At 60.2% G+C, this 26,320-nt stretch overlaps 1 protein-coding gene across 6 annotated transcripts in view; it reads left to right on the top strand.

The window, feature by feature from the left end:
- Positions 1-279: 279 nt before the first annotated feature.
- Positions 280-26,320, top strand: part of ADGRB2 (adhesion G protein-coupled receptor B2) — a 38,333-nt gene continuing 12,292 nt past the window's right edge. For 2 of the 6 annotated variants that reach the window (XM_063177275.1, XM_063177272.1), the window contains exons 1-12: positions 5,318-5,422; positions 7,631-8,429; positions 14,960-15,043; positions 16,468-16,632; positions 20,449-20,616; positions 22,827-22,991; positions 23,067-23,168; positions 23,642-23,748; positions 24,439-24,633; positions 24,741-24,809; positions 24,921-25,029; positions 26,036-26,182. In XM_063177275.1, coding sequence (XP_063033345.1) covers positions 7,646-8,429; positions 14,960-15,043; positions 16,468-16,632; positions 20,449-20,616; positions 22,827-22,991; positions 23,067-23,168; positions 23,642-23,748; positions 24,439-24,633; positions 24,741-24,809; positions 24,921-25,029; positions 26,036-26,182 — 2,095 coding nt within the window. In that variant the 5' untranslated portion in view covers positions 5,318-5,422; positions 7,631-7,645. Of the gene's footprint in view, positions 362-5,317; positions 5,423-7,630; positions 8,430-14,959; positions 15,044-16,467; positions 16,633-20,448; positions 20,617-22,826; positions 22,992-23,066; positions 23,169-23,641; positions 23,749-24,438; positions 24,634-24,740; positions 24,810-24,920; positions 25,030-26,035; positions 26,183-26,320 lie in introns of those variants that run through there. The other 4 variants (XM_063177273.1, XM_063177274.1, XM_063177277.1 and 1 more) reach the window with 4 other exon arrangements.

The following is a 26,320-nucleotide window of genomic DNA, read 5'->3' as shown; positions in this document are numbered from 1 at the left end:
CACACACCGCCCCGCTCCCGGCGCATGCAGCAAGTGCCCGAGCGGCGCGCGCCGCCGCCGCCCCCGCGCCCCCCGCTCCCCCAGCCCCCCCTCTCCCTTCCCCTCCCCACCGCATCCGCCGCCGCCGCCGCCACCGGGGCCCGGCGCGCTGCGCGCCCGCTCCCGGCCCCGCTCCCGGCCCCGCGCCCGCTCCCGGCCCCGCGCGCTGCCGCCGCCGCCGCCGCCGCCGCCGCGCTCCCCCGGGCGCGCCCGGGCACCGGCTGCCACCGCCACCGCCGCCGCCGCCGCCGCCGCTCGGGGATGGCCAGCCCGCTGCTCGCCGCGCCGCGCCGGGGCTACACGCGCTGCTAACGGAGCGCAGGTAAGGCGGCCACCATCTGATATCTCCCCCCTCTCCGGTGCACCGGCACCCCCGGTTATCGGTGAGCCCCCCCCGCCGCTCCTCCATCTCTTCCCCGGTGCGGCGGCTCCGCTCCCCCCCGGCGCGGCGCAGCGGGGGCGGCAGCTCGCCGGCGATGCGGGCTGCGGCGGCCGGTGCTGCCGCTTGGCAGAGCCCCGGTTCCACCGGGGGGACCCCCGCGGCTCCCACCCCAACTTCGCTGCCCCGGCGGCGGCGGGGCTGCGGGAACGGGAGTTGCGGCCGCGCGGGTGCCCCGTGCCCGGTGCTCGGCGCGGGCAGCGGCGTCCCCGGGGCGGCCCCGGCCCTGCCGGGAAGTTGCGCGGGGATGCGGCGGCGCGGAGGGCTCGGCAGCGGGGCTGGCGGAGAGCCGCGGCGTGCCCGGGGCTGCCGGTTCTTCCCTCGGTACTGCCGGTCCTTCCCCCGGTACTGCCGCTCCTTCCCCCGTACTGCCGCTCCTTCCCCCGGTACTGCCGCTCCTTCCCCCGTACTGCCGCTCCTTCCCCCGGTACTGCCGCTCCTTCCCCCGGTACTGCCGCTCCTTCCCCCGGTACTGCCGCTCCTTCCCCGGTACTGCCGCTCCTTCCCCCGTACTGCCGCTCCTTCCCCCGGTACTGCCGCTCCTTCCCCCGTACTGCCGCTCCTTCCCCCGGTACTGCCGCTCCTTCCCCCGGTACTGCCGCTCCTTCCCCCGGTACTGCCGCTCCCCCGTTCTCCCGGGGCTCCCGATTTCCTCCTCCCGCTCTGCCGCTCCCCCTCCCCGCTGGTTGCCGTTTCTCCGGTTCTCCCCTCGGCTTTGCCGGTTTCCCGGCGCCCCTCAGGACCCCCGTGCCCCCCTCGAGGCGCCGTTCCCTCCCTCCCTCCCGTTAAACCGTGCCCGGCTCCGGCCGCCCCGCGGCGGAGGGGCTGCACGCGTGTCCGCGGGCACATGTGTGTTCGCTGGCACACGCGTGGCACGGCGGTGCGTGTCACACAGCAAGGCCACGCGTGGGTGCGGGGCTCCCTGCTGGCATCCCCGCTGCGGGCACACGCGTGGATTGTGCCAGCCTGGCCAGCGTGGGTGCCCGGCGGGGTTCGTCACCCCTCGGGCAGGGCCCTGAGGGCTGCGTGGGTGAAGCCTCGGTCGTGGGTGGGTGGGTTCGTGGGTGGGTGGGTTCGTGGGTGGGTTCTCAGCCCTCCCCTGCGCGCCGGGGCTTTGTTCGGTGCCAGCGTGGGGCGCCACGGGGCCCGTGGGCGTGCGGGAGGGCACACGTGGGCACCGCGGGCACGTGCGGCGCGCAGGTGGCAGCTCGGGGGGACCCGCAGCTCTTTCCGGGTGGGACCCGCGCGCCCTGGCAGCGGTGGCACGGAGCGGTGCCCGGTGCGCCTCCCGCGCGTGTCACTTGTTGAGGACGGGGGAGGTTTTTGCGCAGCCGGCGCTGGGGGGGCACTGGCGGCGGCGCGGCGTGTGAAGAGCCCTTCCCTTTTCTAGGTCATGGCACCGCTGGCTGCGCCGTGCCCGCCGCCGCCTGGCACCCGGGGCCGCCGGTGACGCGGGGAGGTGGCCCCGGGGTGGCCGGGCCGGGGGTTCGGTGCGGGGCGCACGGGTGGCACGGGGCTGGCTCTGAGCTGCGCCACCGGGACTGTCCCCAGGGCTTGGGGACAGCGTTGTCCCTGCTTTGAAGGCCGTGCTGAGCTGAGGGGGGGTCGTGGGGAGGCTCCGTGGGGAGGAGCGGGGTGGCGCAGCTGTTGTCGCTGTCACCGTCACTGTCACCTGGCAGGGAGGGTCTGCTCCCCGCTCCCAGCAGGGCTCCTTGGTGATGCCACGGTGGCGCTGGATGAGGGGCTGGCCGTGTGGCAGTGCCAGCCCTGCTGTGCCAGAGCACGGAGCCCGGCAGCAGCTCCTCTGCCAGGCCTGTCGAGCCTTGTCACCGGCCCCAGCTGTGATCCAAGGAGCCAGGATCCTACAAATTCGGGCTGTGCTGGAGAGAAAACGGGCACGGAGCGGGCACAGCGGGATCTCGCCGTCCAGCTGGGAGCCGCGTGGCAGAGGGGCTCCAGAGCCGGCTGGGACACGCTGCCAGCTCTTCCCAGCTCCTTCTGCTTCTCCTCAACACCTCCAAGGACCTTTGGCCGTGGAATTTTCAGCCCGGAGTCGCTCCCTGCCATGCTGGAGATGGCACCGGGGCTGCTTGGCTCTCCCCGCTGGTGCAGAGCTCTGCCCTGGCACCAAGCTCACCGCTGTGGGATCAGATGGCATTTCCTCCAGCCAGGGTGTCCCCATTGCTGCCACATCCCCACATCCCACGGGGATTTTCAGATGGGATGGGAGCTGCGGGATGGATTCCCCATTTCCTGGAGGAAGATGATGCTCCAGCCCTGCTGTGATGCCTCCACACGGATGCTTCTCCATGGGAATTTGGACTGAGGCCCTGCAAACTCATTTCCTACCACGGGCCCGTCCTCTAATGGGGACAAGGCTGGCTCGGGGCCACCTGGCTCGGTCGCCAAATGTCAGAAGCTCTTCAGCTCCTCGCTGCTCACGAGGGCCATCGTGTCCCCCCTGTGCTGTTCCTTCTTGATGTCCTCCAAGAGCAGGATGGAGCCAGGCCCCTTCTCTCCCTGGAGCACCTCAGAAGGTCATGGTGGGGATGGATCTGGATGAGATAACGGGTATAAAATATATCCCCCTTTGGGGTGAGAACAGAACCCCTCTTTGGAGCCTTCCTGGGTCTCCAGAAAGCAGCTGATGGAAAAGAGGGTCCCACATCCCAAAGATGTGGAAGAAACTCCTTGGAAGAAGCTGTGGGAGCACCGTGGCTGCTGCAGCCCCTGCAGCTGAGGGGGTTTTGCCTCCAGGGACCCCCCCAAGCTGTGCCCATCCAACAGGGGAGGCAGCACCCACCGTGCCCTGGCACAGCAAATCCCCAATCCCGGCGGAGATCTCTCTGTGCTGTCTCCCGGCCTTGCTTTTTGGAGTGGAGTTTCACCAACAGCAGTTAAGGAAAATAAATAAAGAGGCCTGTGCCTGCCAGTGCTCGCGAGGCCGCGCCAGGGATTGGCAGAGCGGCACCATTAATTACAGCCTGGCACCGCTGCCAGCCTGCCGGCTCCAGGAGGGGCCGTGGCAGCACGCCGGGGAGCCACGGGGACAAGGGAGACGTGGAATCGTGGAAGGGAGGGGAAACGTGCTCCGGGATGCTGAGGGAATTGTGCCAGGGCGGGTGGAAGCAGCTGGGAGAGCGCTGTGCCCGCCGGGTGTCTGTGTGCGCACACGCTTGCACACGCGTGTGCCGAGCGGCGATCTGTGTTTTCGGGGGGATCGAAGGGGAGTTTTCGCCAGGAGTGGTGCTGGTGTGTTGGTGGAAGGGCTGGGAAGGCTCAGGAAGAGCTTTGGGGCAGCTTTGGATTCCCTGGGTGCCTTTGAATCCCAGGGGTTGGAGGGCAGTGGGAATGTGTGGCGCTGCCTTTGTCACTGTCACCTCTGGGTGGGCACAGATGGCATCCCATGGGATGGACCCCGCTGCCAGAGCGGGTGGAAGCAGCTGGGAGATGGCTGTGCCCGCTGGGTGTCTGTGCGTGCACACGCGTGTGCAGGTGTGTGCCGAGCAGGGATCCGTGTTTTGGGGCTGGAGGATGGGATACCAGGGGAGTTTTTGCCAGGAGTGGTGCTGGTGTGTTGGTGGAGGGGCTGGGAAGGCTCAGGACACCCCACGGAGGTGATTTGGGGCAGCTTTGGAGTTTTCAGATGCCTTTGAATCCCGGGGGTTGGTGGGAATTGCTCGTGGTGGCGCTGCCTTTGTCACTGTCACCTCTGGGTGGGCACAGATGTCATCCCATGGGATGGAGCCCCATGGCTTTGCCTGTTCCTGTTCCTTTCGGCAGGGAAATGAGGCTGTTCCATGCTGGATCAACCTTCCAGGATGCCCCAGCCCTTCCTCACTTTTTATTCCTTTATTCTAAGCCATGCTCATGTCAGGAATTTTCCTGGATCAGATCTTTTTCTCCCATGGATTTTGTATTTTCTACAGCCTGTTAAAAGAACGGTTGGGTTAAAACCCACATCCCCCCACCCCCAAATCTCCTTTAATCGTTTCTCAGATTATTGATGCTTTAGTGCTGCCCATTTATCACTTTTTTGGGGACTCGCTGGTTGTCCCCGGCTTTTCCTGATCACGATCTGCGCTCCTGCCGTGCCGGGATGATGGAGCCGGACCTGGATCCTGCCAAAATCCAGGCAAAACATCCTCGGGGAACCAACCTGTTTGTGCACGGGGAGCAGTGCCGTGCCGCGGCCGGGCAAAGCCGTGCCACGCTCTGATCCTGCTGTTCCCGGAGCGAAATTCCAGCAGGGATGCGAGGCGGGGATGGAGGGAGAGCGGCGAGCCCGAGCTGTCGCTTCCGCCCGCCCGCCCGCTCTCCCAGAGCTCTGTGATGGCTCTTTAAAAGCTTTAATTAAAGCTCTAAACCCACCCCCTTCCCCGCGCCCGGGCGGCAACAAAGGCAGATGGAAGGAGCTGCAGCGTGCCAGGCTGTGCCCGCCGCGCTCCGGGTGGCATCGCTGTGCCCGCCGTGCTCCGGGTGGCATCGCTGCCCCCAGGGAGCACCGGCGGGGCGCAGGGGGTGGTTCAGGGGGTTCATCCCGCATGGATCGAGGCGGTTCTGGGGGCAGAGGGGGCGATGCCAGCGCGGCCGTGCCCTGGCACCGCGGCCGGGCTGGGCTGCCCCGAGCCGGGCAGCGCAGACGGTGACGCCGCAGGGCTCCGTGTCCCCGCCGTGCTGATGATGGCTGGGGGTGATGGTGACCCCCGGGCGGCTCCAGCCGGGTGACTCGGTGGCACAGATGTTAAAAATCTCCTCGGCCCCTTCGCAGATCAGTGAAACATTTTCACTGCAGCAGCTGCAGGGAGCGGGGCTGGTGCCGAGCGAGCTCCGGTGCAGCCCCGGCCGCGGCTCCGCTCGGGCAGCCGCAACCCGGAGGAGGTTTTGGGGCCGGGAGGAAGCTCCGCATATCCCAGAGCAGCTGGATCATGCGTGCCTGGAGAGGTGAGGAGCGGGCTGTGTGCATCCCCGAGGGTGGGTGGGTGGGTGGATGGATGGATGGATGGATGGATGGATGGATGGATGGATGGATGGATGGATGGATGGATGGATGGATGGATGGATGGATGGAGGGATGGTGCTGCCGGAGCGTCCTCCCTGCTCGCTGCTGCTGCTGGGCGAGGGAAGCAAGCACCATCTTGTGTCCCTGCCAGGCTGCGGGAGCCCCGGGAGCTCGCTGCAGAGCAGCAGCGTGTCCCTGCCTGACCTCCTCCTCCTCCTCTCCCTCCTCCTCCTCCTCCTCTCCCTCCTCCTCCTCCTCCTCTCCCGGCTCTCCGAGGGGGCTGCGACTCTCGTGGGGGGACCCCAGGTCCTCGAGCAGCACCGGTGGGGGATGCCCCGCTCCGGCTGCACTTGGAATTCGGTGCTTTTGGGTCTCTCCTGTTGCATTTCTCTGGCTGGAGATCAGAAAAACCGGAGGGTTTTAATCTGGGAAAATGGAGTTTTCTTTCAGCCCTGCTCGCATCGGGGAGATCCAGCCGGCTCTGCTCCATCCCAGCCCCTCTCCCCGTGCCCTGGAGGGGGAAACGCCAGCACCGAGCCCTCCCCTCCGTGCTGCCGGAGCCAGCGCCAGCCTGTTGCATGAGAATGGGGATATTTTTAGCTCTTTAAAGTCCCCGGAGTGGCCCCAGCTGCAGGCTCGGCCAAGTGTCCCTCCCGATGAGCCGGGGATGCCCCAGCAGCAGCACCTCGGGCAGGGGCGGCTCGGGAGCAGGATTTGGTGTTTGAGGGCGGTTTGAGAGCAGGATTTGGTGTTTGAAGGTGGTTTGGGAGCAGGATTTGCTGTTTGAGGGAGCAGGATTTGGTGTTTGAGGGTGTTCTGGGAGCGGGATTTGGTGTTTGAGGGCAGTTTGGGAGCAGAATTTGCTGTTTGAGGGCAGTTTGGGAGCAGGATTTGGTGTTTGAGGGCAGTTTGGGAGCAGGATTTGCTGTTTGAGGGTGGTTTGAGAGCAGGATTTGGTGTTTGAGGGCGTTTTGGATCAGAATTTGGTGTTTGAGGGCAGATTGGGAGCAGGATTTGCTGTTTGAGGGCGGTTTGGGAGCAGGATTTGGTGCTTGAGGGTGGTTTGGGAGCAGGATTTGGTGCTTGAGGGTGGTTTGGGAGCAGGATTTGGTGTTTGAGAGCAGTTTTGGAGCAGGATTTGCTGTTTGAGAGCAGGATTTGGTGTTCGAGGATGTTTGGGGAGCACGATTTGGTGTTTGAGGGCGGTTTTGGAGCAGAATTTGCCGTTTCAGGGTGAGGATGAGCATCCCCCCGTGCCGTGCCAAGCGCTCGGCATCCCCAGCACACGGCTGGGCGGAGACCTCAGCGATTTTGGAATCAACCTCAGCCATGGCATCTGGCCCTGTGGCCACCTCCCGGATGTCCCCTGGTGTCCCCAGGGCTGTCCCTTTGCCCTGGGCACGGGCTGAGTGACGCTGCCACGTGCGCGGCGGCCTCGGCCTCTGTAGAGCCGCGCTCCGGGCTCGCTTAATAAGGCCACGGCGTGCATTATTTTATTAATGAGGTATTAAAAAGCTGTTCATGGCCATGCTCTGCATTCCCAGAGAGGCATCCAAGAAATCTGTGCTGAGCAGTGAGTGCTCACCCCGTGCTTGGTTCTTAGGATAGATGTGGGGACACCACGCTGCTGGGGCGTCACTGTGCACCCCCAGCACGTCACCACGAGCTGCCAGCCTGTCCCCACCATGCTCCAGGATGAGCTCCAAGGGTTTTTTTTAGCTCTGTCTGAAGTTGGTGGCTCCATGCCCAGGCTGTGCTTGGCCAGGGGTGAGCCATGGGCGGGGGGATCGTTGCAGTGGGGACCTGCGGGGTTGGGATGCTGCTGTGGTGGTTTTGGGGTGAATTACTCACTCTGTGCTGCACTGTCCCCAACCTGGGCACTCATTGGCACTGCAAGGAGTCCCCTGTAATGCTGCAAGGTGGCAGATGGGGACAGGGACCAGGTGGGGACATGAACCAGGAGGGGACATGGGGTAACAGGGATGCTGCTTGCACACAGCGCCCCAGTTACCCCATGTCACCTCCCGGTTCACGTCCCCACTTGGTCCCTGTCCCCGGGCTCAGAGCAGGGTGCTGACCCCCAGCCCAGCTCCCCAGCGCCCAAACCTCTTGGTAAGCCTCTGTCCATGTGTCCATCTGTCTGTCCGCAGGGCAAATGCCATAGGATGACCGCTGCTGGTCCCCTCTTACTGGCTGTGATTTCGTCTGTCCTGTGGCTCACGCGGGGCTTCGACCCGGCTCCCAGCGCCTGCTCCGCCCTGGCCTCCGGCGTCCTCTACGGCTCCTTCTCCCTCAAGGACCTGTTCCCCACCATCTCCTCGGGCTGCTCCTGGACCCTGGAGAACCCCGACCCCACCAAGTACTCGCTCTACCTCCGCTTCAACCGGGAGGAGCAGGTCTGCACCCACTTCTCGCCCATGGTGCTGCCGCTCGACCACTACCTGGCCAACTACACCTGCGACCCCCGGGGCGAGGCCAGCCCTGCGCCCACCCCCCATCACCCGGAGCAGCAGCAGGAGGAGGAGGAGGACGAGGAAGCCGAGCTGGAGCTGTGCGAGGGCACAGGACCCTTCACCTTCCTGCACTTTGACAAGAACTTCGTGCAGCTGTGCCTGGCGGCCGAGCCCGAGGCGGCCCCGCGGCTGCTGGAGCCGCAGGCGCTGGAGTTCCGCTTCGTGGAGGTGCTGCTCATCAACAACAACAACTCCAGCCAGTTCACCTGCAGCGTGCTGTGCCGCTGGCTCGAGGAGTGCCTGCAGGCTCCCGGTGCCCGCCGCTGCGGCTTCACCCACGCCGGCTGCAGCTGCCAGGCCGAGAGCGCCCCGGCGCCCCGGCGCAACGGCACCCGGCCCCCCACGCCCACGCCGGTGCCCGCCGCGCCCGACTGCTGCCCCACCGAGCTGCATCCCGCCAATGCCAACGAGCTGGAGCTGCCCGAGGTGCCCCACGGTGAGCGGGGAGCGCGGATGGGCACCCTGTGTGGTGGTGGGGGTCTCTGGGTGATGCCAGTGCTGGTGGAATGCGTGGGTCGTGCCTGTGTGGGGCACACGGGGAGTGGGGAGGGTGGCAATGGGGCAGGGGGTGGGTCCTGATTGTGTGGGCTCTGTGGGGCTGGAATGTGCCAGGTGGGAAGCGGGAATAGGGCAGGGAATGGTGCAATGGATGGAGGTGCCAGTGGGGCACTGGGGATGGGGCAGGGAATCCATGGGGTGGATGAATTCTGCCTGAGCACACTCCCAGGGCAGGATGGTGCCAACTGGGCACTGGGCATGGAGCAGGGAATCCATGGGGTGGATGAATTCTGCCTGAGCACACTCCCAGGGCAGGATGGTGCCAACTGGGCACTGGGCATGGAACAGGGAATCCATGGGATGGATGAGTCCTGCCTGAGCATATTCCTTAGGGCAGGAGGGAGCTGTGCATGGAACAGGGAATCCATGGGATGGATGAATCTTCTCCGAGCCTACTCCCAGGGCAGGATGGCGCCAATTGCAGGGAATCCATGGGATGGATGAATTCTGCCTGACCACACTCTTCAGGGCAGAAGGGAGCTGTGCATGGAGCAGGGAATCCATGGATGAATCCTGCCTGACCGTGCTCCCTTAGGGCTAGAAGTTTCCAGTGGGACACTGATCGTGGAGCAGGGAATCCCTGCGTGGAGCAGGGAATCCATATGAGCTCAAATCCGTGCAGCTGCAGCTTGCTGAGCCCTTGCCGTGGCCCAGCCATCCCTGGGAACACCACGGTGACCCCACCATGCCAGGGCTGATGCCAGGGCTGCTCTGGCACATCCCTCGTGGCTCCCTGGCATCACTCACCGCCTCCCTGGCGCGGGGCAGGAGCAGGAGCCAACTCCCTGTGCCCCGCTGGAGACGCGGAAAACAATTTGCAGGTAAAATGACCCTTTGCCGTGGCAAATTACCCTTGACTGCTGCAGCCCGGGCGCTTGTTATTCCAGGCAGGATGTCACGGCCGGGCTGTTAACCAGGCGGAATGAGGCCATTTGCTCGTTCCGGGATTGTGGGAACGGCTGAGGATAAAGGAGCCGGCCCCAGGATCCGCCTTGCCCTGGGCTGTGACTGTGTTCACAGGGTTCTCGGGTTGGGGGAAGAAATGAGGATTTGACTCCGTGTTTCACAAGGCTGGATTTATTTATTATTTTATAATATATATTACATTGAAACGATGCTAAAAGAATAGAAGAAAGGATTTCTTCAGAAAGCCGGCTAAGAATAGAATAAGAAAGAATGAGAACAAAAGTTCTGTCTTGGATTCTCTGTCCGAGGCAGCTGGGCTGTGATTGGCCCATTAATTAGAAACATCTAACATCTAGCGTTCAGAAACACACAATCACGAGAATGATTATATGCAGGTGCTTTTATTGAAGAGCTCTGGGTGTCAGGGGTACAAACCCAAATCTGACCTCGACATTTTATATTCTATCATTATGTAACTTTCATGTTAATTATTAAACTTATATTGTTCTATTGCATACATTGATTTCATCCAGGCATGGGCTCCTCGTGGCCCCCCTCAAACTTCTAACAGAGTTTCTCATGGTTCTTTTTACCATTAAACAATAATTATATTTAATTATTAAACAATAATCACATCTAACAGTTATATAATTTATCATATACTGCTTACTCAGGTGCAATTTCACACGATCCGGCAAACACAAAGCCTAACATTTTCAGAGTCTATTTTTAACATTTTTCCAGGGCCCCACTAAGTCTAGCTTCTCCCGGATTTTATGATTTTAAAACCTTTTACTATCAATGGGCCAATCACAGATCCACCTGTTGCATTCCACAGCAGCTGATAATCAATGTCTACATTTTGTTCCTGAGGCCTCTCAGCTTCTCAGGAGGAAAAGTCCTAAAAAAAAAGAGATTTTTCATAAAAGATGTCTGCGACACCGCAGTGCTGTCCGTGCCTGCGGTGCCAAGCCCGGCGAGGTGATGAGGGGATTTTGGGTCACATCTGGCCAGATGTTTTCCCTTCGGCAGCCTCAGGGTGATGTGTGGGCAGGAGCAATCCCCGACAGGGCTGTGTGGGGTTTTTATCCGGCAGATTAGGTGGTGGGGCCTGGACGGGGGTGGGTGTAGAGATAATTTCATTGGGCTTTAGCATTTATTTCAGGAGCTAAATGTCATTACGGGCAGATCCCCCAGTAAATCCCCGGTCCCTTACAGCTGCGGGGCTCTAAATCGCCTCATCCCGAGGGGAGCTGCTTGAGCTGATTGCATTTTATGGGTTTTTTTCATGTTTTGGTTTATTTTTCCCCCCCATAAAAGCCACTCCCTGTGGGTGATTAAGAGCTCAGGGTTGGGGTCAGGTGCCAGCCCCAAGGTCAGCCTGGCTGACCCTGTGCCCCAGGGGTGACACCTGTGGTGGCTGGGGCTGCCTGGGGAGGAGGGAGGTCAGGATGGGATTCAGAATTGGGATCCAGGATGGAGAAGGGAGATCCAGGATGGGATTGGGAATTGGGATCCACTATGGAGAAGGGAGATCCAGGATGGGATTGGGAATTGGGATTGACCATGGAGATTGGGAATTGGGATCCAGGATGGAGAAGGGAGATCCAGGATGGGATGGAGAATTGGGATCCACTATGGAGATTGGGAATTGGGATCCACGATGGAGAAGGGGGAATCCGTGATGGGACTGAGAATTGGGATCCACGATGGGATTGAGAATTAGGGTCCATGATGGTGGGATCCAGGATGGGATTGGGAATTGGAATCCACGATGGAGAAGGGAGATCCAGGATGGGATGGAGAATTGGGATCCAGGATGGAGAAGGGAGATCCAGGATGGGATTGAGAATTGGGATCCATCATGGAGAAGGGGGATCCAGGATGGGATTGGGAATTGGGATCCATGATGGAGAAGGGGGAATCCGTGATGGGACTGAGAATTGGGATCCACGATGGGATTGAGAATTAGGATCCATGATGGTGGGATCCAGGATGGGATTGGGAATTGGAATCCACGTTGGAGAAGGGGGATCCAGGATGGGATGGAGAATTGGGATCCAGGATGGGGTAGAGAATTGTGATGTAGAATGGGATTGAGAATTAGGATCCAGGATGGGATGAAGAACTGGGATCCACGATGAAGAAGGGGGATCCGGGATGGGATGGAGAATTGCTATTCAGGATGGGATTGGGAACTGGTATCCAGGATGGGATGGAGAATTGTGATCCAGGATGGGATGCAGAAGGAGGATCCAGGATGGGATGAAGAATTGGGATCTGGGATGCGATTGAGATTTAGGATGCAGGATGGGATGGAGAATTGGGATTTGGGATGGGAATGAGAATTGTGATCCAGGAGGGGATGGAGAATTGGGACGTAGGATGGGATGGAGATGGGGGATGCAGAACAGGATGGAAAAGTGGGATCCAGGATGGGATTGAGAACTGGGATGCAGGATGTGATGGAGAATTGTGATTTAGGATAGGATGGAGAAGCGGGATCCTCCTCCAGGGGCCCCAGCACATCCCCAGGGGTGGCTCAGCGGGGTTATTCCCCCCGAGCCTGGCACAGGGCGCTGGCCTGGGGTGTCCCTGCAGAGCTGGCAGCGCTCGGTGCCACATTCCGCCTCTCTGGCTGCCACGGCCGCAAACTCCGGCTCCTTCTCCAAATTACATTTGACATTCAATTAAAGGCTGGAGTGCCCGGGGGCTCAGTGTTATTGCAGCGCCAGAGCCACGGGGGTGACGCGCCGCCACGGCCACCCCTGGTGCCACACCACGGACGGTGTCACCGCGCCGAGCCGCGGGGCCGCATCACAGAGCGCCCTTCATGCAGCTGGGGGGGGGTCCCAGCTCCCACCTGGCCTCCCCCCAGCCCCCCGGGGTGGAGAATGGTCCCCTTTGAGGGGGATGGATGGTGGCACGCAGGGCCGGGGGCTGAATGGCGCCTGTGAGCCGAGGCTTGGCGGGCGCCCAGCGCTGATCTCAGCGGCTCCTGCGCCGCAGCGACGCGGGGCTGGCGCCCGCCCAGAGCCTGCCCACAGCCCTGACCCCGGCGTGCCCGGTGCCCACGTCATACCCGCTCTGCCGGGAGGGTTCAGGGATGAGGTTGGAACCATTTGGGGTGGGCGAGTTGGAGTTTTTTGGGGTGACTTTGGGTGTGTTCGATGCCCTGACCCCGGGTCATCCCCACTGCCAGGGGGAGTCAGGGATGAGGTTGGAGCCACGTGGGCGTTTTGTGGGTGAATTTGGGTGTGTTCAACACCCTGACCCCAGGGCCTGGTGCCCACGTCATGCCCGCTCCCCCAGGGGGAGTCAGGGATGAGGTTGGAGCCGCGTGGGTGTTTTGTGGGTGAATTTGTGTGTGTTTCATGCCCTGACTCCGGGGTCCCCGGTGCCCACGTCATCCCTGTTTTGTCAGAGGATTCAGGGAAGAGGTTGGAGCCATTTGGATGGGCTGGGGTGACTTTGGGTGTGTTCAATGCCCTAACCCCGGGGTTCCCGGTGCCCACGTCATCCCTGCTCTGCCAAGGGGAGTCAGGGATGAGGTTGGAGCCATTTGGGTGTGTTGGAGGTTTGTGGGGTGACTTTGGGTGTGTTCCATGCCCTGACCCCGGGGTCCCCCAGTGCCCACATCATCCCTGCTCCCCCAGGGCATTCAGAGATGAGGTTGGAGCCACGTGGGGATTTTGTGGGTGACTTTGGGTGTGTTCAATGCCCTGTCCCCAGTGCCTGGTGCCCCATATCATCCTTGCTCTGCCAGGGGATTCAGGGGTGAGGTTGGAGGTTTGTGGGGTGACTTCGGGTGTGTTCGACCCTGCTGCTCCACAATCCAGGTGGTGTGACCCCTCTAAAGACCGCCAAAGATGTGACCCCCTCTTTTTGCTGTGTCGAGGCCAAGCACCTCCAATTTTGGGTTTTCCTCACCCCAAACCCATCCCTGCTCAGAAACCAACCCCCAGAGAGGTGCTGCTGGGACAAGGACACCACCAGCCTTGGGGCTCACCTTGATGTCCCCAAAAACCACCCCTGATGTCCCCAAAATCCCCTCCCATGCTTGTCCCCACCAAGGGAACCTGGGGGACCCCTGGGCAGGCTGGGGTGCGGTGCTGGGGTTGGCTGCAGCCTCCTGGTGGTGACAGGCAAGGATTTAGTGCTCTCCGAAGGAAATTGAATTTGGTGTCTCTGTCGAACACAGCCTGGGAGAACGCCCTCGTATATCCTCGGGATTTATGGCTTTCCCCGGGCTCTTGCTGTGCTGTGTGTAATTCTGCTGCTCCCAGAGGGGGAATTCAGCCCCACAGATCCCCTTGGGCATCCCCTCGGTGTCCCTGTGTGTCTCCCATTCCCTTGGGAATGCTGGAGTGGGATATCCAAGGATCTGAGGGTGCCAGCGGGGAGCCCTGAAGGGTTACCCCAATTTAAGGCAAAACTTGGTAAATTTGGGGCTTTTTGACAGCACAACCATTCTGCTGTGGCACTCCCAAAAGGGGGATGGCCCCGTGGGGAATTCAGACCCCCCTGGGCATCCCCTCAGTGTCCCCCTGTGTCTCCCATTCCCCCGGGAATGCTGGAGTGGGATGTCCAAGGATCTGAGGGTGCCAGCGGGGAGCCCTGAAGGGTTATCCCAACTTAAGGCAAAACTCAGCAAATTTGGGGCTTTTTGCCAGCACAAGCAGTGCCAGAGCATGCTGCGCTCCCTGCCTGCGCCTGGGTGTCCCCGCTCTGTGTCCCAGTGGGTGCCACCATGTCCCCAAAGCACGCTGGCAGCGCCAGGTGTCCCCATGCCACCTCCCCTCCATCCCTTGGGGACATGGCTGTGTTTGGCTGGCAGTGCTTGTGCCATCCCTGGCTGCTCTCCTGGCTGTCACAGCAGCACAGTGACCACAGCATTTTTGGGGGTGGCATCCCTGGGGTGGCACGGATGGCGCTGTCCCTCTGTCCCCATGGCGCATCCAGCTGGGATGAATCCACGGGAGCTCCAGGGCATAGATTTGGGGACAGGAGTCCTTCTGGAGGACAGGGAGGTGTCCCAGGGGTGCGGGGGAGGCCGAGGGAGGTGTCCCCCTGTGCCTGCAGCCGCGTCCCCCGCCCGGCCCCGCACACGGCAGTTAATTTCACGCCAAGTGCCCTTGATGGATCACTTGTTATTTTTGGTGAGCCGAGCCATAAATTTGTGCCACCTCACTGCAGCGAGCTGATAAGTGGGGACAGGGAGCACCTCCGCCTGGCACGGTGGGGACACCGGCATCCTGCCTGCACCAGGGACGTGGCACCCCGGGCTGGGGTCCAGCTGGGACATTTTGGGGTGGCTGTGACACATTTGGGGTGCTGGGGGTGTGATCAGTGATGCTCCACCAGGTTTTGCTCTCAGGGGTGTCAGCATGGAGCCAGGCACCCCTGAAATGTCCTGCACTGGCCTGTCCACATCGCTGTCCCCATCGCTGTCCCCATCCCTGTCCCCTGCCCACTCTCATTTTGGCCATTTCTCTCCCCTAGGCAATGCAGTTGAGGAGAACCAGAAGGTGAAGACCCAGTGGCCACGCTCAGCAGATGAGCCCGGGGTCTACATGGCCCAGACAGGTACCAGGGACAGGCAGGGGGACACTGGTGACACCAGGCTCGTGCACCTGGCCAGGGGTGACAGAGATGGAGCGACTCCCTTTGGCTTCCTGCCCACGGACTGCCTTAATTCGCTCCATTTATATATTTTTTCCTCCGCACTTTCCTCCGAGGGTTGTAAAGCAAAAGCAGGGGGGGAAAAAAATCTATTAATTGTTTCATTCAAACGTATTTATTTGGCAAATCCATCTGGGTAATTTGAACGTGCTGCTCCCCCCTCTCCCCAGCCTCCCTGATTTATGGTCGGAGGGCTCGGAGGCGAGCGGGGAGATGGATGAGCCCCAGCTCCGCTCCACATGCAGAATTCCCACCACACTCGGCTGCTCACGGGGTTCCTGCCCCACTGGGAGCTCCTGGGTGACCCCAGTGGTGGCCCTGTCCTGCTCCTGTGGCACAGAGCAGCCCCAGCCCGTTGTCACCGCCGCGGGTGACGCGGAGCCCACGTTGTGCTTGTCTGCAGGACAAACGGTCCCCTCCGGAGCCCTCCCCCATCCATCCCTGTTTAATTTAAACGGATGGGCTCTGCTGCTGGGCTGTCCAAGAGCCTCAGAGACATCATCAACCTTAATAAGAGCCGGTTGTTGTAAATGTCAGCGTGTGACGGGGTGGGGAGAGGGAGCGGCGGAGGGCTGCCCGCGCTGCCCAGGCTGTCCACAGTGTTTGTGCTGCCCACCCTGCCCACCCTGCCCACGCTGCCCATGCTGCCCAGGCTGTCCACAGTGTTTGTGCTCTCCACCCTGTACACCCTGTTTGTGCTGCCCACCCTGCCCATGCTGCCCGCGCTGCCCAGGCTGTCCACACTGTTTGTGCTCTCCACCCTGGACACCCTGTTTGTGCTGCCCACTGCCCACCCTGCCCATGCTGCCCGTGCTGCCCATGCTGCCCACTGCCCACCCTGCCCACACCACTCACCCTGCCTATGCTGTCCCTGCCACCCACCGACCACTCTGCTCTCCCTGCCCACCCTGTCTGTGCTGCCCACTGCCCACCATGCCCACCCTGCTCACCCCACCCATGCTGCCCACTGCCCACCCTGCCCATTCTGCCCACCCTGTCCACCCAACTCACCCTGCCCATGCTGCCCACTGCCTACCCTGCTCACCCTGCCTCTGATGCCCACTGCCCATCTTGCCCACCCTGCCTGTGCTGCCATCCCCTCCCAGCTCAGACCCCGTCCCTCACACCAGCTGCCACCCCGTGCCCCAATCCCTTCCCCACCTCCGTCTGCAGCCTCACCTCAGTGCCACCCTCAGTGTCACCCCTGTCACCCACACCCCCTCATCCTCCCCCTGTTCTCCTTGGTGCCACCTCCCTGTCCGTGTCCCTGCTGGCGCGTCCCCTGTCCCCTGTCCCCCGCGGGCTCTCAGGCTCACTGTCTCGCCCAGGGGACCCGGCGGCGGAGGAGTGGTCGCAGTGGAGCGTGTGCTCGCTGACCTGCGGCCAGGGCTCCCAGGTGCGGACGCGCTCCTGCGTCTCCTCTCCCTACGGGACGCTGTGCAGCGGGCTGCTCCGGGAGACGCGCACCTGCAACAACACCGCCACCTGCCCAGGTACGGGGGACACACCGGGGACAGCGGGGACAGGGCGGGGACATCGCGGGGACAGAGAGAACGCGTTTCTGCGACGTCTCTGGGGTGTCCTCGGGGTGCTGTGGATGTTGCTGGGATGTTTCTGAGGTGTCCTCGGGGTGCTGTGGATGTTGCTGTGATGTTTCTGGGGTGTCCTCGGGGTGCTATGGTGGATGAGAAGGGTGGCCTGGCGTGGTTGTGAATGCTCTCAGTGCTGTTGGCATCCCTCCATCCTCTCCTTGAATGGGTACCCTGCACCCCTGTGCCCTGTCAGGGATGTTGCTGCCAGGGATTGCCTCGGGCATTCCTTCCCATCCTCTCTCCTGGTGAGCCGTGAGCTCCTCCTGGATGTCCCTGAGGCTTTGTGCTGGAGCCTGGGGGATTTGGAGCCTGGCATTCCCAGGGGTTCCCCCTGATGTGGGGCAGGAAGGGGCTGAGCTACTCAGTGACACGAGCAGGATGCTGAGAATTTCCTTTCCATCCTCTCTCCTGGTGAACTGTGGGCTCTTCCCGGATGTCCCCAAGGCTTTGTGTTGGAGCCTGGGGGATTTGGAGCCTGGCATTCCCAGGGGCTCCCCCTGAGCTGCTCGGTGGCTCCAGCAGGATGCTGAGGATCTCCTGTCTGTCCATGGTGGTGTCCGTGTGTCTCATGTGGGACACAGGAGGGACCTCAGGGTGCCACAGTGGCAGCCACACTGCCCTGCCCTAATCTGGGGTGTTTTGAGCGATTTTCACGCCCAGGACATGCAGTGTCTGTACCAGGGAATGCAGCCCTGTCCTGGCACCCCGAGGACATCAGAGCTTGAGGAGGAACATCCTTTAGGATGTTCCTGGAGTGCTGAGCTCCCGTGGATGTGAGGGGCAGATTGTGCTGGGTGTGCTGACAGGGGTTGGGGTGACCCATGTGTGGCTGTGGGGGGACGTGCGCCGCCAGTGCCAGCACCCCAAAAGAGAGGCTGCAGCAGCGCTGCCAGCTCAGGCATTTGGGATAAGAAATTCGGAAACTGTGCCCGGCTGTACCCTGGGCAGAGCATGGGGGGTCTGCCGTGCCAGGACCCCTCGGAGGCTGGAGGGGCTGCGGTGGCAAAGGGACATCCCTGGGGACATCAGGGGAAATCCGGGAGGTGGCCACAGGGCCAGATGCCATGGCTGAGGTTGATTCCAAAATCGCTGAGGTCTCCACTCAAATCCTGCTCCCAGACCACCCTCAAACACCAAATCCTGCTCCCAAACCCCCTCAAACAGCAAACCCCCCCCGGGCTGTGCTGTGTTGCAGCTGCTGGCGCGTGGGAGCCGTGGTCCCCGTGGAGCCTGTGCTCGGTGACGTGCGGGCGAGGCGCCAGGACCAGGACGCGGCGCTGCGCGGCCCCGCGGCGCCCAGGGAAGGGCTGCGAGGGCCCCGAGCTGCAGGCCAAGCCCTGCAATATCCAGACCTGCCCCGGTCAGTACCTCCCTCCCTCTCCCCATGATCCTTCTTCCCGCTGGGAATGCCAGGAGATGGTGCCAGCTGAGTGCCAGGGTGCCATGGATGCTGTGACACTCGGTGCACCGTCCTGTCCCTGCTGGAGATCCAAGAGGAAATTTGGTGCTCTTGGCTGTGCCGGGGTCTCATGACCCCATCATGGGCAGGGGAACACAGAGGAGGCGGCTCCTTCCCTACCCTCTGCTCTGCCTGGCACTGGGGTGGCACAGGGACGTTGTGGGGTACAACCTCCCCACAGGGAGGTGACAAAGGGGGTTGGCTGCAGGGTCTGAGTGCACACAGGTGGCAGTGGCACAGGTGGCTGAGCTCCCGTGTCCATGAGGTCCATGCCAGGAGTGGCCATGGTGGTGGCTGTGGGGTTTCTGCGGTGACGGGCACTGGGGTGGCACAGGGACGTTGTGGGGTACAGGGAGGTGACAAAGGGGGTTGGCTGCAGGGTCTGAGTGCACACAGGTGGCAGTGGCACAGCTGTCCCTTCCTCCTGAGTGCCAGGAGTGGCCGTGGTGGTGGCTGTGGGGTTTCTGCGGTGACAGGCAGGGATGCCATGTCTCAGATGTTGTCCCTATGGGGACACCATGTGTGACAGCTGGAGCAGGAGGGAGTGCAGGAGCTGCTCCTGCAGCGGCTCTGACAGGGACGTGGCACCCATGGCACAGAGCTTTGGCCATGGCTGTCCTGTGGAGATGCTGCTGGAGCCTTGGGCTTGGCGGGGAACAATGCCAGGGACGCTGGGTTTGGTTGGAAGTGATGCCAGGGCTGATGGATTTGGAAGGACTGATGACAGGGATGCTGGACTTAGTTGGAAGCAGTGCCAGGGATGTTGGATTTGCTAAAAACAATGCCAGGGATTCTGGATTTGGTAAAAAGCAATGCCAGGGATGCTGGGTTTGGTTGGAAGCAACGCCAGGGATGCTGGATTTGGTAAAAAGCAACGCCAGGGATGCTGGATTTGTTTGGAAGTAATGCCAGGGATTCTGGGTTTGATTAGAAGCGATGCCAGGGCTGCTGGATTTGGTGGAAAGCAATGCCAGAGCTGCTGGATTTGTCAGGACTGATGCCAGAGACGTTGGGTTTGGTTGGAAGCAATACCAAGGCTGCCAGAAACGCTAAGTTCAGTGTGAGCGACACCAAGGTCCCCACCCTGAGCGTGTCCCTTGTGTCCCAGCTGGTGCAGGGGACAGTCCCAGTGACAATCCCCACTCCCAGCACTGCCTGTCCAGGTTGAGCTGGCACATCCATGGGTTGGACCCGATGCCCGGTGTGCCCAAGTGTGCAGTGGGAGCTGACACCTATCAGAAATGAAGGCAGGAAATGATGGATCTGACTCCACTGATATCAGAAGGCTAATTAATTACTTTATTATGCTATATTATTCCATTATATAATACATTGTATTACACTGAATGTGCCAAGCACTCAACTCCACTCAACTGCCCAAAATCTCCTGATTGTCTGTGACAGTGTTCACAGGGATCCGAGGATGAGGGAAGAGACGAGGATCTGACTCCATGTTTCAGAAGGCTGATTTATTATTTTATGATATATATTACATTAAAACTATACTAAAAGAGTAGAAGAAAGGATTTCTTCAGAAGGCTGGCTAAGAATAGAATAGAAAGGAATGATAACAAAGGCTTGTGGCTCGGATAGAGAGTCTGAGACAGCTGGGCTGTGATTGGTCATTAATTATAAACATCTAACATGGGCCAATCACAGATGCCCCTGTTGCATCCCACAGCAGCAGATAATCATTGTTTACATTTTGTTCCTGAGGCCTCTCAGCTTCTCAGGAGGAAAAATCCCAAGGAAAGGATTTTTCATGAAAAGATGTCCGCGACAAATGTGAATCCCTTGCTTTTCTCTGTGACGGGAAAGCGAATCCCAGTAAACATCCTGGGGAAGTCGTGCCTTGCTTTTCTCTGCGAAGAGAAAGTGAACCCCAAAACACATCCTGGGGAAGTTGTGCGTTGCTTTTCTCTGTGAGGGGAAAGCGAATCCCCGAAAACTTCCAGGGGAAGTTGTGCGTTGCTTTTCTCTGTGAAGAGAAAGTGAACCCCAAAAACCATCTTGGGGAAGTTGTGCCTTGCTTTTCTCTGTGAAGAGAAAGTGAACCCCAAAACACATCCTGGGGAAGTTGTGCGTTGCTTTTCTCTGCGAAGAGAAAGTGAACCCCAAAAACCATCTCAGGGAAGTTGTGCGTTGCTTTTCTCTGCAAAGAGAAAGTGAACCCCAAAACACATCTCGGGGAAGTTGTGCGTTGCTTTTCTCTGCGAAGAGAACCGCGGCTACAGACGCCGCTCTCCTTGTCCCCGCAGTGGAAGGGCAGTGGCTGCCGTGGGGCGCCTGGAGCCGCTGCTCCGTCACCTGCGCCAACGGCACCCAGCAGCGGACGCGCAGGTGCAGCGTGGCGGCCCCCCAGGGCTGGGCCGAGTGCCGGGGGGCCCACGCCGACGCCCGGGAGTGCTCCAACCCCACCTGTCCCAGTAAGGCCCCGCGCGCCGGGGGGGAACGGGGGGACGGCACCGCGCACCCGGCACGGGACACGGACAGGGGACAGGGACACGGATGGGGACAGGGACACGGATAAGGACAGGGACACGGACAGGGGACAGGGACACAGATGGGGACAGGAACATGGACAGGGGACAGGGACATGGACAGGGGACAGGGCCATGGACAGGGAACAGGGACACGGACAGGGGACAGGGACACAGATGGGGACAGGGACATGGACAGGGGACAGGGACACAGATGGGGACAGGGAACAGGGACACAGATGGGGACAGGGACATGGACAGGGGACAGGGACATGGACAGGGAACAGGGACACAGATGGGGACAGGGACATGGACATGGAGAGGACAGGGACATGGACAGGGGACAGGGACACAGAGAGGAGGACAGGGACACGGACAGGGGACAGGGACACGGTCAGGGGACAGGGACACGGATGGGGACAGGGACACGGACAGGGGACAGGGATACAGATGAGGACAGGGACACGGAGAGGACAGGGACACGGACAGGGGACAGGGACACAGAGAGGAGGACAGGGACACGGACAGGGGACAGGGACACAGACAGGGACAGGGACACGGAGAGAAGGACAGGGGCAGGGGAACAGGGACAAGGAGAGGAGGACAGGGGGACAGCAATGCCACCACCTCCAGGACTGTGATGGGGACAGGGGGACAGCAGTGCCACCTCCAGGATGCAATGTCACCATGGGACACGGACAGGGGACAGTGACAGGGGAACAGGGACATGGACAGGGACAGGGGAACAGGGACATGGACAGGGACAGGGACATGGAGAGGAGGACAGGGTCAGGGGATGGCAACACGGACAGGGACAGGGGGACAGCAGTGCCACATCCATGACAGGGATAGCGACACAGGGACAGGGGACACAACAGCGACAAGGGGACACGGCCATGTGTCACACAGGGTGACAGGGGAAGCAACAATGGGACAGGGACAGAGGGACACCCCCGGGGGTGAGGACAGGGGGATGGCAGTGCCACCCCTGGGAGGGGAACACAGGGACAAGGACAGGAACTGGGACAAGAGGGTCCCAGTGCCACCCCCAGGACGGGGACAGGGACCCCACCGTGGTGTCCCCGTCCTTCCCAGCACTACCAGTTTGGGGCCAGGGGCCCGTCCCCACCCCCAGGAATTCCTTGGGAATTTTTCAGGAATTGGGGGTGTCCCGGCTGGGCCTTGGGGTGTCCCCACGGTGTCCTCGCGGTGTCCCCACGGTGTCCTCGCTGTGTCGCGGCTCAATAAATGTCCCTGTGCCTCCTGAACTGGGAATACTGGGAATTCCGGGAATGCTGGGAATGCCGGTGATGCCAGGGATCACCGGGCACATCCAGCTGGAGGAGGCTGGCACAGTCCTCGCCATGGGTCGCGCTGGGGACCCGTCGGTGCCAGGTGGTGGTGATGGGTCCCGCCGTGCTTTGGGCGTACAAGCACGAGGGAGATCTCACTGTGCACACGGGGCTGGGGACGGCTCTGGGCGTGGGGACACCGGGCACAGGATGGACCACGAGGTCCCCATCCTGTCCTTCGAGCAGCTCCTTGTTTGTGGGAGAAGTGGTGGCACCGGTGGCAGCCACAGAGGGAGGTGGTGGCTGTGTGAGGTGGCTTTTTCTACACTTCCCACAAATTTCTCCTGAAGAAGTCCTCAACGTTCAATTTTGGGACAAAGTAGGGCATGAATTGATAACTTTGGGAAAGTCTGGGAATGAGTCTTCAGCTAAATTTGTGTTGTGGAGTTTACAAGTCCAAGCAAACAAAGGGAAATGGAGAAAAAGCCAAATAACAAGGAATGTACCTCTGCTCTTCCCGTGGATGGTGGCAGGGAATGAGGGGCATCTGCAGCAGGATGGGCATCGTCTGCAGCAGGATGGGCATCTGCAGCAGGATGGGCATCATCTGCAGCAGGATGGGCATCATCTGCAGCAGGATGGCATCTGCAGCAGGATGGGCATCACTTGCAGCAGGATGGCATCTGCAGCAGGATGCCAGCCTGCTCTAAAAGAGATTTCAATCACTGACCCACGCATTTCACACCCCGCGGGTTTTCGGCTCACAGCGCGTGGGGCATCACCGATGCTGTCCCATCCCCGTCCCCGCGGGTGTCACTCTCTGTGAGCAGAGCCAGGTGTCCCACAGTGTCCCCATCCCCACAGCAGACAGCAAGTGGGGTCCCTGGAACCACTGGAGCCTCTGCTCCAAGACCTGCGACACCGGCTGGCAGCGGCGCTTCCGCATGTGCGAGGGCACGGGCATGCAGGGCTACCCCTGCGAGGGCACCGGCGAGGAGGTGAAGACCTGCAACGAGAAGAAATGCCCAGGTACGGGGTGCCCCCCACCCCACAGCGCCCCTCACCCCACATCTGGGCCGTGCTGATCCCCCTTTTCCCCCCCAGCCTACCACGAGATGTGCAAGGACGAGTACGTGATGCTGATGACCTGGAAGAAGACGGCTGCCGGGGAGATCATCTACAACAAATGTCCCCCCAACGCCACAGGTGAGCCCAGATGTCCCCAGGGCTGGCACAGGGCAGGGGGTGGTGGGTGGCTGAGCACCCCAAACCCCAGGGGAAGTGGGTGGCATGAGGGACAAGTGGCCCAAACCCCTCTGACTTGGAGTAGAGGGTGTGGGTGGCATTTGGGTTGAGCAACCCCAAAGCCCCAGAGACAGGGGTGACATTGGGGTCAGGCCACCTGGAGCAGAGTAGAGGGTGTGGGTGGCATTTGGGTTGAGCAACTCCGAACCCATGGGCAGGGGGTGGCATTTGGGTCAGGCCCCTGGAGCAGGGCAGGGGGTGGTGGGTGACACTGGGGTCAAGCACCCCTAAATCCCCTGGAATTTCACAGGGGGCTGTAGGTGACACTGGGGTCAAGCACCCCTAAACCCCCTGGCCCTGGAGCTGCACAGGGTGGCATGGGGGTGCCAGGAAGGGATGGCAGTGCCCGCCCCAACCCCAAATCTCCGTCACAGGGACTGCCAGCCGCCGGTGCCTGCTGAGCCCCCACGGGGTCGCCTATTGGGGTGTGCCCAGCTTCGCCCGCTGCGTGTCCCACGAGTACAGATACTTGCATCTCTCAGTAGGTGCCCGCTCTGGCACGGCTCCTTCTGTCCCCTGGCCCTGTCCATGGGGCTCTGTCCCATCCCTGGCACTCCAAAAGCCTCCCTGGCATGGGGAAACTGAGGCAGGGTGGTTGGGGAAAGGGGATGCCACCAGGCTGTGTCGTGGGGAATGGTTCTTGGGATGGGAAGGTTTCCTCGGATCCCCATGGAATCCCCTATGGGGTGGGAAGAGGGATCCCATCCCAGAGCTGGAGCGGGGTTCTGGTTGGGGTTGTGCTCCTGCGTGTTTGGGAAAAGGATTTTGGGATGGACAGGATGCCCCTTGACCCCCATGGATGTCCCCAGACCTCCCTGGATGTCCCAAACCCCTGTGAATGTCCTCAGACCACCTGGATGTCCCCAGACCAACCCGGATGTCCCAAAACCTTGGTGAATGTCCTCAGACCACCTGCATGTCCTCAAACCCCTGTGAATGTCCCCAGACCAACCTGGATGTCCCCAAACCTCTGTGAATGTCCCCAAACACCTGTAAATATCCCCAGACCACCCTGGATGTCCCCAAACCCCTGTGGACTCCCTCATCCTGCACATCTTCCTTTAAGTAACTCTGCAGTAACTCCCTGGGGCTCTGGGGACAATAAGGGACACTCAGCACCGCTGTGGGGTGGTGGCAGCTCGGTGACACGGCTGTCCCCTCCCCGTGGCAGCTGCGGGAGCACCTGGCCAAGGGCCAGCGGGTGCTGGCAGGGGAGGGCATGTCGCAGGTGGTGCGGAGCCTGCTGGAGCTCATGGCCCGCAAGAGCTACTACAGCGGGGACCTGCTCTTCTCCGTGGACATCCTGCGCAACGTCACCGACACCTTCAAGAGGGCCACCTACATCCCGTCCTCCGAGGACGTGCAGGTAGCGGCCGGGGGGACGGAGAGGGTCCCCCGATCAGCCGGGGAGGTGGCGGTCGGTCGGTCTGTCCGTCGGTCTGTCCCCAGCCCCGCTGAGCCCCGTCCCCGCAGCGCTTCTTCCAGGTGGTGAGCTACATGGTGGACGCTGAGAACCGGGAGAAGTGGGAGGATGCCCAGCAGGTGAGTGGCACAGGGGCGGCGGTGGTGGCGGCTTGGATGTCCCCACCAAGGGGGTGTCCCCATCGCGGCGACAAATCCCGCTGGTTCTGGAGCTTCTCCCGTCTCCTGCAGGTCTCTCCTGGCTCCGTGCACCTGATGAAGGTGGTGGAGGACTTCATCCACCTGGTGGGGAACGCGCTGAAGGCTTTCCAGAGCTCCCTCATTGTCACTGACAACCTGGGTGAGCGGCAGGGTGGGACGGTGGTCGCAGGGATCCGAGGATGAGGGAAGAGATGAGGATCTGACTCCATGTTTCAGAAGGCTTGATTTATTATTTTATGATATATGTTACATTAAAACTATACTAAAAGAATAGAAGAAAGGATTTCATCAGAAGGCTGGATAAGAATAGAAAAAGAATGATTACAAAATCTTGTGACTGACCAGACTGTCCAAGCCAGCTCACTGTGATTGGCCATTAATTAAAAACAACCACATGAGACCAATCACAGATGCACCTGTTGCATTCCACAGCAGCAGATAACCAATGTTTACATTTTGTTCCTGAACTTCTCAGGAGAAAAAATCCTAAGGAAAGGATTTTTCAGAAAATATCATGGCTCCACACTCGCCCTGCTGTCACAGACGTCTTTTATGAAAAATCCTTTCCTTAGGATTTTTCCTCCTGAGAAGCTGAAAGGCTTCTCATGTCATCGGGAATGTACCTTCCCACATGAAATTCTTCTATTATTTTAGTATAGTTTTAATATAATATATATAATAAAATAATAAATATATGTTTTATAATATTTATATATTCTACAATAAATATATATATTTATAATAAATATATTATATTATATTATATTATATTATATTATATTATATTATATTATATTATATTATATTATATTATATTATATTATATTATATTATATTATATTATATTATATTATATTATATTATATATATCATAAGATAATAAATATATATTTCTCTAGAATTTTTATATTTTTATATATTTATATAATAAATATATATTATACATATTATATATGATATGTATTTGATTTTTAGATATAAAAATCAAATATATATATATAAAACATAAAGTAATGAATCAAGTTCAATCTGAAACATGGAGTCAACATTCTCATCTCTTCCCTCATCCTGGGACCACCACCATGTGAGTGTGGGGACCCGAGGGGACTCAGGAGCGGGGAGGTGACACTGGTGTCCCCTGACAGTGACCAGCATCCAGCGGGAGCCCGTGTCCGCCGTGTCCAGCGACATCAACTTCCCCATGAGGGGCCGGCGGGGGATGAAGGACTGGGCCCGCAGCTCCGAGGACAAGCTCTTCATCCCCAGGGAGGTGCTGAGCCTCGCCTCGGCAGGTGAGCGGGGAGGGCCCAGCTGTGGGCACATCTGGCGGGGTGGGCACAGCTGGAGGTGGGCGTGTGTCTAACCGAGTGTTCCTGCACGTCTGGGACGGCACAGGTGTGTGCTCTTGCACGTCTGGAGGTGTGCATGCT

The sequence above is a fragment of the Melospiza melodia genome, chromosome 27 (assembly GCF_035770615.1).
Source record: "Melospiza melodia melodia isolate bMelMel2 chromosome 27, bMelMel2.pri, whole genome shotgun sequence".
NCBI lineage: Eukaryota > Metazoa > Chordata > Aves > Passeriformes > Passerellidae > Melospiza > Melospiza melodia.
The sequence above is the reverse complement of the archived record's forward strand: the minus strand, read 5'-3'. Positions and strand labels throughout refer to the sequence as shown.